The sequence below is a fragment of the Aythya ferina genome, assembly GCF_964211825.1.
Source record: "Aythya ferina genome assembly, chromosome: 4".
Taxonomy (NCBI): Eukaryota; Metazoa; Chordata; class Aves; order Anseriformes; family Anatidae; genus Aythya; species Aythya ferina.
In genome coordinates this window covers 1589683-1603879 of record NC_140300.1, presented here as the reverse complement: position 1 = coordinate 1603879, position 14197 = coordinate 1589683, and the positions used below count along the sequence as shown (strand labels likewise).

The window sequence follows — 14197 nt, the reverse complement described above, 5'->3', positions numbered from 1 at the left end:
AAAAGCAAAGCTGTGAATGTCTGAAAAGTGGCTGCTGTGCCCCTGCAGCTGTCTGTATTGAAGGATGTTCTCCATCCCAAGATTTTAATGGAAGGTGGAGCCAGCAGGCCAACAAATAACCCCTCTCCGATTTCCAAAAGTAAGGCAGTTAAGGAGCAGGTCTGAATCCCAACTTTCTAATTCATTGCTCTGTTCTTGTTAAAGCTGTGGGGGCTGCTTATATGACTGGGCTGTTATAAGAGGTCTTTAAAAAGAGGTCTGTAGTGATTTTTTGCCTTCTTTTGTGTCGTTTGCTTGAAAATGAGGTAACTTTTGAAAGAAGCATTCAAGAAATGGCTTGAAATGGCTTAGGGTATAAGGACAGGGCAAACTATGTCCACTAGTACCTTTGTGCAGTCATGGAGACAGAAGGGAAAATCCTCCTTTCTTACTGCCGTGCCTTCCTTATTCCTTAGTTTTACGGAAATTCTGGAGGCTTTGGAGGATTCCTGTATGGTGAAAACCAGAATAGTTGAGCAATAGTAGACTTTGACGTTACGCAATGAAGAAATACGTAGGTTGTTATATATTTCCCTTCTCTTGTTCTTTTCTGCCATCACGCTCTGCTGCATCTCGTGAAAACTCTCCATTCCAGCATGCAACATCTTCAGAGTCTGCAGGAGCAGCAAAACTCTGCCAAGGGTGGAAACTCCCTCTTGAGTCTTTCATGATGTTGAGTTGTGGCTTCACAAATTAGGTCCCCTTGGTGATGAAAAGTTGCATGGAGCGCACAGATAAAGCCATTATTTCTGTAGCTAAAGAGGGTGAAAACGAAGTGAAGTTGGGCAAAATCAACCTTGGACGCATCTTCAAAAGGCGCACTTGAATATGTGCAGTCATTGGCTTCATGAGTGCTACCAAGTAAAAGCTGTTAAATGGCATGGAAGAACTAAGGTCCTCTAACATGTATTTGTTAAAGTCCCCCTTGGTGGCTTTAGACTTGGTTTAAATAATGAATTAGAAGACAAATAAATGACTTAAGTATGAAATTTTGGCCAGATTACATTGGAAGGAGGTAAATGTGGCCTTGGAAATATTCTCTTTGCTTTAGAAGACAATGTTATTCAGTTGTCAGATGTCTTCATCCAAAATAAATAAATATGCCGCATAATGGCCGCGATTCTTCCCATTTCGGGTGACTGTATGCTGGCAATAGCACCCCATACCAGATAATGCAAATAATCTGCTGCCGAATAATTAATGATGCGGCTGGGCATATTTTTTTGATGAATGCTTATGGAGCCTGGTGACAGGCGTGAAATTAGAAAATTCCTTCAGCGCCCTAAAATATAAATAGCTTTCGGAACTGAAAAGAGTTTCACAGCTGAAGATTTTATTGTGTTGAGAGGAAAAACTTTTCCACCCCCATCCCCCCCTTTCTTCTCTGCGAGTTGTTTGTCCATTCACAAAACAAATACTCTGAAGCCCAGTACGGCTCATGGGAATAAATTTCAGGTCGAATTAGTACAGTTTCCTTGCTGTCAGGACGGTGGAATTAATGGTGTTTTGATGACACGAATTTTGAAGGGCGAACAAAGAAGCTGAAGGGAGGGAGACATGACTCCTTAGAAGTGCGGTCCTCCTCTCCCCCAGCCTCTCTTGTCTTCCCTGTCATCCGTCTGCCAATCTCCCTGTCCATGGTTAGTTAAAGGCGCTTTTTATCCTCTTTTCTTTCCCACAGAGTTTGCCAGATCCGGCCCAGTGCCTGGGTTCCAAGGGGACACGCTGCAGTTGGCCTTCATCGACTTGAGACAAGTAAGTCTTTGTGTTTTTGTTTTTTGTTTTTCTTTTAAGATGTGTGACTGAAGACCATCAGGTCTTAAGGAAAGGGAGAGGAGGGGAAACGGCGTTGGTGATTTACGCCAGAGACCTATATTTCCCCCCTCCCAGGCGCTCCCCCGCCTCCCCGCGCTCGAAGCCACCTCCTTGTTCAGCGCTCCGGGGTCCTGGAGATGGTGGAGGTGAAAAGGGCTGGTGGTATGGGGCCAGAAAGAAAGCCTGACCCGGGCCGATGGGGCCATTGTGCTCCCCGTTGGCTTCTGCGGCCATGGCAAAAAGATAACTCGGCGACTCCGCCGGCCGACGCGAAGCAGGTGTTGCAAACAGAGAGAGCACTGATGCAGAGACCGCCTGCCTCGAGCACTTTTGTTCACAGATAATGCCCGGAGGGGCGTTTTGCGAGGGCGAAGGAATTTGCATTCCCGTTTGTGTGTGGGGAGGGTGTGCGCCGGGGCGCGTTTCTGTCTGTCTTTGGCCCTGCTCCCCCGCCCCGGTCCCCTCTTCGCAGATGGTCCCCAATGACAAAGTGGCTGTTGGAGAAGATGACCGCGCTCCACCCATCGGTGCCCACCTCTCCAGGGGCCCCATTAGAGCCAACTTGACCGTAGCAGGTACTGAGGCATTCGTAGGGCTTGGCAAGCCAGTTGAGGGAAAGGGGCCATGCTAGCGAGTCATTTGTTAGGGGTGGAAATGGGCATTATTGATACACTAGGCTGGGGGGAAAAAGTGAGGTGGTCCTGTCATCTCTTGGCACCGAAGATGGATGGGTTGGATAGAAAGTCTGAATGAAGTAAGACTCAATGACTGATGCTTCTCTCCTATTAAAACAATCTTTTTTTGTCTGTTAAACCCCCCTGGCTTTGTCCCTCCTGCCATCATGATGCAGTGCCTCTTGTTTTCAGGGTTGACGTAGTTTGCATTCTGAAAACTTTCGGGTGCCGAGGGTATTTCTTAAATCTGCATAATCCCTTGTATCGATGATCTCCTTACCACTGTGACTCTGATTCATGCTGGAGCCGCTTTTAACCCGTAAGGGTTTTGAGAACTTCTCTGCATCCAATTGATGTGCAGGGCAATCTGTCATGCAATGACACTTCTGCAGAGCAGCAATAAGTTTAATAACGCCGAGACGCCGAGTGGTCGCCTTGTGTACTCGGACCCGTGAGCAGCTGCCAAATCTCTTTGCAGAATGGTCAAAACAGCTCCATGGAAAAGGTGTGTGGTATCAGCGCTACGTGTTGACACTTTTATCTTCATTAGCTTCTTGGCACTTTATTGACTGCACTACGCAATGCACTTGCAACCTCCTGGGTATAAGGAAATGTGGAGGCTTTTTGGGTCTTTTCCAAGCACGAAGACATGAATGCAGGGATTTTGAAGAGGAAAGCTGTGGCTTTTTGAAGAATGAAATGCCTTAAAAATGCTCTGTGAGGTTCAGCTGCTCTGAGCCAGTGCATTAGCAGGAGACAGGGATATGTGAAATGTTTGTATGGTTCATAGCTGCAAAACGCAGCCAAATGAATTCAGCGTGAGTGAGGAGAAGGCTGAACAGTAGCCCTCGACAATTCGTCCTCCTCTGTCAAATGTTCTTTGTACAGAACATTTTCTTCTTTGTTTTGGAAGGCAGTCCCACCTTTTCCTTGCATTCGAAAATAATGGCTTTTCTTAATGTTGCACGGACAAAAGGGAAATGCTTTGGCCTGTTGAGTGTCAGGTGAGAACAGGCAGTCCTAGATCTTCCTCTGGATGGCAAATATTGCACAGAAAATGGACAACATCTTGTTGCACCGAGCAGAGCAGAGTAGTCCACTGATCACTGGTTTATTGAGGTTAGCAACCACATTAAAAGACGAAAGAGATGATGCCCTGATCCCGTGACTCATGATGTGCCCTCAGACTTTGTGTGAAGTTCCCTTGGCTGCTCTGGGGCTGTCACAAGCCAAACGTTTCCACCACCATAGCACTTCTTGTCGGATCAAGGCTCCAGCTGCCCGGCCTGGGAGCTGGAGAGAGCTGGAAGGGTGGATGGATGAAAGTAGAGCAAAGAAGGGTCTTCTTTTTTTTTTTTTTCTTTGATTTACTTTTAATTTGTTCTTTTTAGGCGTGGCGTTCTTTCTCGTTCAAGCCACTGAATGTTAACGCCGTGTTGACATGAAGTGATGGACGGGGAAAAGTTACCACCTGAAAGCGTTTGTGTTTCTGGCTGTTTTCCTTTGCCTGGGAAGGAACTCCTGCACGCCTGGTGAGAGGGTGTTCCCAACCTGAAATCCAGACAGACTTTTCAAAAGGTTAAAAGTAATTTTGGGTTTATGTTACAGGTAGCTTTATGCCTACCTTGGAGCTGTCCTGTCAATTAGTGTGGTTTTGCATGAGCAGGCAGAAGCAGTCAAGCTTCGCTCTGGAGGGAGGAAAAAATGACTGGGCAAAAAATGCACAAAGTAGGGAGATTAAAGAGATTTCCCCCTCCCTTCCCAGCGTATTTCAGTACTGGCAACCTTGAGCTGCTAAAAAGCAATTCTAGATAAGAGAAAAAATTCAAAGCCTTGTGGGATTAAGTTACTTTAAAACCTAAATTAATTCTTAGAACAATAAAATGTAAAATGGTAGAAGAATGCAGCGACTGGCTTTGGCTCTCAAATACGGATCTGTGTAATGGGAAGTAGACTTATTAAAATGTCGTTGTCTAGGAGCACCAGACTTCTTCCTTGCTCGGTGCAGCAGATTCAAGTGTAAGATCCCTCTGCACAAAGAAAACCTTGATTCTCCCGGTGTGCTCGAGGAAGTTGGGAGAAATCTCATCACGGCGTGGTAAAGAGGAGAAGAGTCAAGCCCAGAGAATCAAAATTACAATTCTGAGCAGACGGTAATTTAAAAAGTGACTCTTCTTCCCATCCTGGGACAATTCTCAATCCATAAATGCCTTTAATGAAGTGATAAAGCAAACCAAGTTGCATCTCAAATCCCTTTGTAAGAGCCCTTTTATAACAAGTGTCTGACGGTGCTACTCAAACATTTAGGGCTTTGCAAGGAAGCAATAGTTACTTTTTCCCTTCAAGTTCAAACTTTGCTCACATGTGCTCCTTGCTGTATGTTGGAAATCTGAAATAAATTTGGTTCCATAAATAAGCTTGCTAAAATACGAAAGGCGCCTCGATAATCTGCTCGGCCGCATCTTGCTTTCAAAAGTGACTCGAGCGCTGGGCTCCAAATCCCGCTGCAGGTCCCAGTGCCACTGAGGAGCTCCAGGGGACTTCGGATCAGCCCGAGCCTGCACATGCAATAAGTTCACTGTGCTCTCCGCAGCTTCTGGCCAGCTGGAAGTGTTTTAGCTTTTCATTTTCATGGGTTTATTATAAGCAAGATGGTTGAAGAGGAAGGTTTTATATTTGTCTGTGAAGTCGCTGCAATCCTCAGCCATGCTGATCTCTCCTAGAAGCCAGATCGACACTCGTGGCTGCCCGCCAAGGAAAATCTGTCTCCAGCACTCGAAGAATTTCACTTCTGGGCTCTAGCGAGGGAATGTCTTAGCTGGATTAGAGCTCCTTACTGGAGGCCTCTCCGTCTGTCCAGCGGATTATAAATCCTGTGTGTCGAATTTCCACTGGAAGTGCAAACTTTCCGCATCAAGGGCGATTTGGAGAAGGGCAGCCAGGAGCCCTTCTTTCTGGAGGCTCCCGGGTGTGCGAGGGATGAGGGCCGTGAGGTTCCCCTCTTCTACTCCATCGTTTTCGCTGTTTTGCTTGCTGGTTGTAACTGGACGGTGCTTACGAATTTGCGCATCAGCTTTTCAAGCGCCGTCGGTGAGGTAAGATAGGCAAACACTATCTTCGGGTGTGGAACAGCTGTTCTGCTTACCGCCTGTCAAATAGCAAACATTTTATGTGTTCTTTTTACTGTGTTTGAAAGCCAGTTGTGGTTACTGTGGGTTTGTGTTGGACGCCGGCCAGCTGCGTAATGAGAGGTCTCCGTCTGATGCATTAATTTTTCCTCTGATAGAGATGCTTAATAAAAGAGCGTTCCCCTCAAGAACAGAATTCCCTTCTGTCCCTGTGCTGTGCCCCATTTGTCTTCCCCTCACACAAATCTTTTCCGCATTGTTCTCATAGTTACTGGAGGGTTTTTTTCTCGTTGAGAAGACGTGAAATAAAAAGTTAGGCAGGAACGTTGAGCCTTACGAAATGTGCACTTGTTCTGTCTTAATTTCCCCCAGCGATTTCTCAGTCTTCTGGCCCACTTTGGCCACATTTGGTTGGTGGACTTCAAAGGTACAACTCCCCTGGAAATTTCTGTGAAAATATGAGCCAGGATATTGGAGGAAAGCTGCAGGGTGACCTCATCCCTTAGACATCAGAGAATTCACCGCATAGCTCAGGCTTGAGAGAGACCACGGCGAGATCTGGGTTTCTTGGTTCTGCACTCGGTTTTAAGGAACTGCAAGAGTGAACGTTGCATTGAGAGATAAAGTAATGCTGGTATTTGTGGATATCTAGCTTAGCCTCAACCATCAGATGATAAATGAGGTTCTTAAGACTCAGTTTAACTTGGTTGTTGGCTGATTTAAAGGTGCTGGAAGCTCAGACTTGTTCAAGGTGAGTGTGTATTGAGGGAGGTGTAGTTTTGTCTTCTGCTCCTGCATGGTCCACGGCTTCAGCATCCAGTCCCGAGCACGGTGGCTGAGGGAAAGCCCTTGTAAATTTGGGCTGAAGGGCCAAGACTAGATGAGTATGTGCCTTGGGATGACACTACAAGGCTCTGGCCACCTCTCTACTCTTTTAATGGTAGGAGGATGGAGACAGTCTCTCCAAGAGTTTCAAGGCAGCACCCAGGCCAGCATGCGGGTTTGTTCCCATTAGGCAGGAAACCCTGGGTTGTTTTGTTGTTTTGTTGTTGTTGTTGTTGTTGTTTTTTTTTTAAAAAAACTTATTTTTATATTTTGCAATTAGATGTGGTTTTCCTGCCCTGTGAAGTCTAAGGAGATAGCTGAAGAGCAAGACATTGGGTGAACCTCGGAGCCAGCCCCGAGCCTGCCGAGATAGGGACTGCCGGTCCCACGAGAGTGCAGTGGTGTGGAGAGGAGTTCGTTAGGTGTCAAACTGGTTTGGCTGAGCTTTCCCCATTTGTTTTGCTGGTAGATGCAATGGAAGTTGGAAATCGTATTAGAGGGAGGATCAATTAAGCGAAACATCTCTCTCTCCTTCACATGTACTCGCTTGCGGCTTTGAAGCGCGGGTTTCTGTCGTAAGAGGAGTTGCAGACGGAGTAGCTGCGGCTTTAATCGCTGGATGCAGCAAGGCAGAGATGAAGGGGTGACTCACTGGTTTCATCTAATCTGCTTCCTTGACAATTGCTTTTTTTCCATCTCCAAAGCGTTCTGGAGGCTGCCGACCGCCTGGCCCACTACCTCGCCCGTCTTTGTCCTTGCCGCTTGCCTGGTTCACACAAACGCCCGTCGCACTGCTCTGGTTGGGGACTGCATCGTGGGGGATTTACACCCTAATTTTCTGAGCAGCACTCTTCTACATTTTGGTTTCTGGTCACCTTTAGTGCCTAAAGCCCTTTTACCAACCCTCAGGTAGAAGAAAACATCTGCATTTTACAGCTCACTTAACGTACACTTTCTCCTCTCCTTTTAACTGTACTCTCTCTCGTATTTTGTCCTTCCTTAATAGCACTTGCTTTAATTATTTAACCCTTGCTCCGTGGCCTCAGCACCCTGTTCTCTCCAGCTCAGCTCTCTTCTGGCTCTCGGGAGCCATCCTGCGTGTGCCCTGCCTGGAGCTGCCTTCCCAGCGGTGTCAAGCGAGATGTTGGGTTCCATTAATCTTTCATTGCAAATGTCATCTCGTTCCTGTGCAGTAAGGAAACGAGGTGTGAAGACACATGTTCCAGTTGCAGCCTTAATTCTTAATTACCCGTCGGTGATGGGTTCGAGCTAGTTTTATCATTACCCTTAAATACAGGTTTTTTGCTGTTAAGATCATATCTCTAGGCTGTTAATTACTTTTGCTGCTCCTCTCCGAATTCCCTCCACAGATTGGTATCTGCAGATAATGCATCAACCATTATTAATCACGTTCATTACGGCAGTGCCTACAGGCCAACTCAGAACTGCCCATTTTGCTGGTTCTTGTGCAAACACGACGAACTGCTCAGCCTAAACAGATGAGGGAGAGACCAGAAGGGGCAGGCTAAATGCGTCTGACTTGGAGCCGAACACACTGTTGCTGATTAAATAGTATTTTGTTTAGTAATACCCATGGCTGTGATAAATGCTTTTCGAGGCATCCAGCAGCCATAGCCACATCAGCTTCTCAGAAGTGGAGATCTCATCGCCTTCGTCCTCTGTCACACCTCTCTCCTTACACAGACTCAAATTAGGCTGGTTTTTCCGAATGCCAAATTGCCTGTGGAAACCAATTTCAAAACTGTAGCCTGCTGTTAATTTATGGTGGACCTCAGTGCTGCCCAGGCTGCTTCAGCATCATGCTGAGTTTCCTCTCAAAAGTTATCTGCATGGGGTAATAAAATGATATTGTTAACAAAATAAGGCTTGCGCACCAGCTTCATCTCTCAAGAAATGCCAGGGTTTGTTTCCCAAATCCGTATTTGAAATGAAATTGTTTGGTTGTGAAAATGTTTGCTGTAATCACTCGGTGGAAAGAAGCAGTTTGCGTGCAGTCACTGATTTATTAAGGCCCATTTAAAACCTTGTGAATTCAACATACTCGTCTTGTATGAGTCGCATGCTCTCTGCAAGGTGGAGCTGGCCAGGTCCTTCAGTTCAGGTTGTCTGGAAGCCTGAGAGATGAAAGAAACCTGCTATGGTGAGAATGTAGAACGTGTCTCACCTGTGGGCAAGGTGTAACCAGGAGCCCATAGCTTCAGCCCCTAAATTTTGGAATTCACATGAGCACATGGCATCTCTTGCTGTATCACTGCTTGCACTCCAAATCCCTTTCCATTTCCATTCGTCAAGGTGTTGGGGTGTTTGTGCCCATCCCTCCTTGTCCTCATATCTCCCTTACCCTAGGAAACTTGGAAGAGGTGAAGAAACAGAAAGATAAGATGAATGGGATGACTCAAAAACCCAAAAGCTAACAAACAAACCCCCGCAGATGTTTCGCGATGGGCCTTTTTTCTTTAATCTCGCTCTGTGCTGTGATCCTTCTTCCTGGCTCTCAGCACCATCCACTTTAACCTCTGCTGCTAGCACCCTGGGGAGCAAAGTGCTGTCTCTTTTCTGGTAACCTTGATTAAAATCTCTCTCGGTGCAGTTAGGACACATCTAAGAAGAAAGGAGACGGTTCGTAAGCTGTGGTGCTACCTCCTAGAGCTCCAGCAGGCATCAGGAAGGCTGATCCACACGGGGACCCATCACAGGTGACACAGAGGCATTTCTTTGTCCACTCTGGTCCATCCCGGTGTGCGTGGCCATGGAGATGTGCTCAGACCTGGATATTTGGGCAGGGGAACTGTGCGGGAATCCCCTGGGCTGCAGCTAACCCGCTGCAAGAGGACCGGGGAGGACATTCCAGTGGCTTGGCCAAACCGCTGTTTTTCTTGCTTGTTAGGCTCAGGGTATGGTTTTTTTTTTTCTTTTTTTTAGTGCCTAAAACCCAGCAGTATTTGAAAAGGGCACATTAAGTAATTCATTTATTTTTGAATCCGTGTTAAATGCCTGACTCACAAAGGAAGGCTGGTTCAACGTTTGTGCTGAAAATCCAGGCTGCTGCTCGCTGGGCTCTGCAGAGGGGGAATGTGGAGAGGGAAAGACGCACAAAGGCATGAGCTCAGAGCGGATTTAGAGCCTTAACTCTGATTTTTCTTGCTTTGGTGAGTTTCAGCTAGTCTTAGTGTTACTTTAAACATACCCTTTTGTAGTTCAATTATATTAAAATCACACAGATCCCTCGGCCGTTCGGCTGCTCCAGCTCCGTCAGAATCCATCACTCTTGATCCAGGAAGGATGTATTGGCATGCTGAGGAATTAAAGAGCCTGGATGCTCCCCAGAGCCTTCAAACATAAAATCAAGAGTGCAAACATATTCTGTTAGCACTTCTCTTACGCGGAAAGCACTGCCTGGCTTTCTTTCGTTGCTGCGTGGCAATGGAAATTGTGGGGTCTGTCGACACTTCGCGGAGTGGAACAATAAAAACAAAAACAAACAAAAAGCAATCAAATCCTCTTTCACGCCGAGATTCTTGGGCTAGGCAGAAGAAAGAAGAGGAGGAAATGCGAATTTTTAAGGAGGGGGATGCGTTTTGATAGGTCCTGGTTGCGTATGAAATTCCTCGGGCTGCCGTGTGAACAGAACACCTGGCTGGTTTGGACGTCCAGCTCCTGCTGAAATCAGTGGGTGCTGGGGTAGGACTTGCTCGTCCTTACCTTAGTTGGTGTGCTGGGTTGACTTTTGGGGTTTACTCGGGGTTGAGTGGGCTTTTCCTGCCACCCCCACGGCTGAGGTTTGGTCTCTGTGCTCTCCCGTCCTCCCAGTGCTGCTGCGTGGCTCTGCTGATGTTAGCAGTGAAATTACATTTTCTTTCCAAGCCTGTATCCTGAGAACAACTCAGTGAAACATTACGGGATCACTCACCATTCCTTTCTCTTCTTTTCACGTCTATTTTGTTTTAGCAAACAGTGCAGCCACTCAGATGGGACTCCACGAAAAACCTCAGCCAAAGGGGACTTTGCACCAGAGCAGGAGCTCGTGGTTGGGTTTTATTCCTCTAACACAACTATAGATCTGCCTCCCTCGGCTCTGCCACCCTCAGCCCTGTCTGCTGATGGCCCCAAACCCTGCAGCAGGTTGCTGTTGCTTTGGGCATCTGCTGTGGGCCATAAGGAGCTGCAAGAGGAGGGGTCTCCTCCTGCCGTGCCCTCTAATTGCAGGAGGCTGGGAGGCAGCCATCCGAGCAGGGAAGCGGACACCGCTCGGCTTATAGGGCCCGCTGTCACCTTTAACCTGCTGATTGAGGTAGGGATTGATGGGGAACGGAGAGGGTTAGAGGTGGGTGCCCTTAACCTCGAGATCCTTGCCTGTGAAACCGAATCCGCTCCGGCGATCGGTGCGTGCTCGCGAGCTCTCACCCCTGAGCCGGAGAGGAAGGGCTGTGCCGCCTGGATGGAAATGCCATCCATAAAGAAGCCTTTATTGGGCTGCCTTTCATGACATCCTAGCCTCACCTTGTGCAGGTTTTTTCTTTCATTTTCCCTTTTTTTTTCTTCTTTTTTCTTTTTTTTTTTTTTTCTGAGTGCTCCTGTTGCTGCTGGGAGCCTGGCTCGGCGGCTGGGTGTCCCCGCAGCGCATCGGCTGCGTCTCGGTGGGTGGCACAGGGAAACAGGATCCCCTTGCACCCGTGTAATTCTTCTCCTTGGGATCTCTCGAGCTGGGTCGCTGGGCTGTGGTTTCAGAGCAAGGCAACGTTAGCTCCTGGAATAATTCACTGCCAGTGAGCTGGCCTCTTTTGGAAATAACACAAATCAAAAGCCATCGGTGCTGTGGTGAGCACAGGGGGAAAGTTTGCACCACAAGCCCACTGGTGCCCTTATCCATTAAGATGACAATTGCAAAAGCCATTGTTTGAAGAGATGTTGGTTCCCTAATCCTGCAGGAATGAGCTGTTAATTGCCTCCTAATCAGCCGGTCCCAAGCACTCTGCTGGCAGACTCCCCCATTGATTTTCCCATTTGATTTAAGGAGTGCAGGTATTGAGTGGTGCTGCACGCCTGGATTAAGAGGTTAATAAATGAGATAAGGTTTGTGGGGACAGGCAGGAGACCGATGTGTGAGGGCCTGGTGATGGAAAGAAGGCAGAGGATGGAGAATTCATCCTCTGCAAGCTTCCAGCAGAGAGCTGGTGCAGGGCTGACACCAGCCCTGGAGCATCCAGCGAGGAGGAGCCGTGTCCTCCAGCTGCTCTCACAGCTGGGATCTGAGGATTCGGCTTCAAGCTGGCTTTAACGCCGTGTTTCAGCCAACAGTTCACTCGTGGAGCTCGGTTACTCGAAGTTACCACAGCTCATCTTGTGCGAAACCATCAGCCCTCCGCATTTGTCATCTTTATTGATGAATTGACAGCAAGGTGGCACTATACAGCAAGGAACATCCTGGGATGATTTATTGCAACTCTTCTATTAGCTCCCCCCCTGTCCCACGAGAGAAATAATCCTTTCCATGCCCGTCCTTTCTGTTGGTCCCAGGGCATGTCTGCTTGTAAATACAGTGCAGGAGATGTTGCTGTTGGATGTCTGCTTGGGTTATTTCCCAGGTTGGTGCTGGTAAGTTGATCCAATGGTAGTGGGGATCTTGTGCTCTTACTCTGAATTGGCACATCACCGAAAATGGCATCAGCTGCCTCTGCTTGGGACCTGAGCTCCTCGGTTGTGTGGCTGCTGGATGGTTTGTTAGACGTATGTCGACGGCTGCTGGAGTGACAAAATCGAGTTTTGAGGCAATGGCTCAAATTTAACAGAATTTAGGAATTCACAAACCTAACAGAAGGAGAGGAAGACGAGGCGGGTTTTGTTCTAGCCCATAGCTGGTTGTGTTCCAGGTGTGTGTGCTGATGCAGCTTCAGTCCCTGTGCAATGTACCCACACGATGTCAGGGAGCCAGGAGGAGGGAACAAGGTCTCCAAAAGCTGCGTTTCACACCCAATGTTAAAAAAAAAACACCACCAGTGAACAAACCAGACATACCCTCGGCTGACTTTCTAGCTTTGCATTCCTACCCCTAAGTAAAATGAACACTTAATCCTGGAAACAAAACAAACTTCACCGAAGCACCGGAGGCTTAACAAGCATTAGAAATCCGGCGTGTGATTTTCATGAAATATCAGAATAAGTGCGCTTATTATTTCCTGGTTTTAATACAGAGCCAAAACAACAACGTGTGACCTCCCAGGCGGTCTGTGGGACCAGCAGCGTGCTGAGGGAGCTCGGCGTGCTGGTTGTGCAGGGAGGAAGGGAGCAATTAGGCTAATGGCCTTTAATTGATAAAGATTGAATTGGCCTGGCCACCAGAGGAGTGGCAGCTCTCTGCTGCGGGGCTTGGAGGAGCAGCCCGAGTGTGAAACCGCTCTAACACATGCACAGATTTTACACCTAAACTTTTTAAAGAACAGCTATGAAGCCTGAACGAAGTGAGGACAGGTTCGTTTGGGACCAGGGAGAACATTTGAACTTTCAGGACTGCCCAGGAGGTGCAGAAGAGGGCAAACGAGGGTGAGAGGCTTAGCACGTCTTGGTACGTGGCATTGTAGATGTCCCACCGAGGAGTTTCTGCTTTGCAGGGCAGTCTGAGTTGGCTGTGTGCTGTAACAGTTCCTAGAGCATCACTTTTTACACACGAGATGAGAGGTTTGGCCCTCTAACAACCCCCTTTTGTTGGGAGGGACCTCGCAGGGCTTCCCCTTTCTCCGCTGAGAGGGGACAGCACGTCTCCAAGGGCTGCTGAGGCTCCAGCTGAAGTGAACTTTCCCTCTGGAAACGGCTGTGCCTCGCAGAAAAGCAAGGAAACAAGGATCTCACTTGGCTCTGCCGAGGTTAAGCGATGGAAGAGCCCTGAAGCCTCCTCCCCTGCCTCCCACTCCCATGCAGTGGGAAGATGTGGTGCCTTTTGGGTCTTGTATCTACGACACCTCCTACAAGAGGCCCTTCCGATGCACACAGGGTGGCTCTTGTCGAAAAAAAACATGTTTATTAGAGCGGTTTCGAACCTCTGTCTCCTGTGCACCGAAAAGCAGACACGTCTGGTTGTTTCCCACAGGGGGTTACGAGCGAGGTGGTTTCCACCCCATCCGTCTGCGCCTGCAGACAGGTAAATCCCGAAAGTGGAGGAAGGGGAGGGGGAAGGATGTAACCTCAGACAGCATTTATTTTATTTAGCCGTGATCGGTTCGCTTGGCGCCTGTTATTTCTGGATGCCTGAACACCTTCTCAGGCACCGTGTCTGCCTCCGAGGTGCTGCTGGGCTGTGCCAGGCAGGATTTTGCTGCGGAGACCCATCGCCAGCTGCCGGTGTTTTCGCACAGCTCTCCGGGCTAATCCCTTGCTCCTTCGAACAATCCGAGCTGCGTGACTGCATGCTTCGAACCTCACCAAGTGCAGCGCTTCTCCAGGTCGTGCGCTCATGCATATTCATCTCTCCAGCCGGCTTCTCCTTCAGTCAGTTAAATCCTGCCTCTCCGGCGTGCCCTGCCGAAGGGAGTTCCCTCGGGGATGTGCTTTAGTGTAACAGCGAGCTGGCGTCAAGGCTCGTGGATCGATACTGTGCATGCTTTCAGTGTTTAAATTACCACCATGGTCTGTTGGTCTTGGCTTAGGCGAAAGAATCCCGGTGATGAAATGACATTCGATCCGGAGTTTGCCAGATAGTGT

General features: G+C 48.2%; 1 protein-coding gene across 8 annotated transcripts in view; it reads left to right on the top strand.

Annotated features, from left to right (window-relative positions):
- Window positions 1–14197, top strand: part of EXOC6B (exocyst complex component 6B) — a 271298-nt gene that overhangs the window by 199801 nt on the left and 57300 nt on the right. For all 8 annotated transcript variants that reach the window (XM_084517013.1, XM_084517010.1, XM_084517015.1 and 5 more), the window contains one exon: window positions 1721–1794. In XM_084517013.1, coding sequence (XP_084373139.1) covers window positions 1721–1794 — 74 coding nt within the window. The remainder of the gene's footprint in view (window positions 1–1720; window positions 1795–14197) is intronic.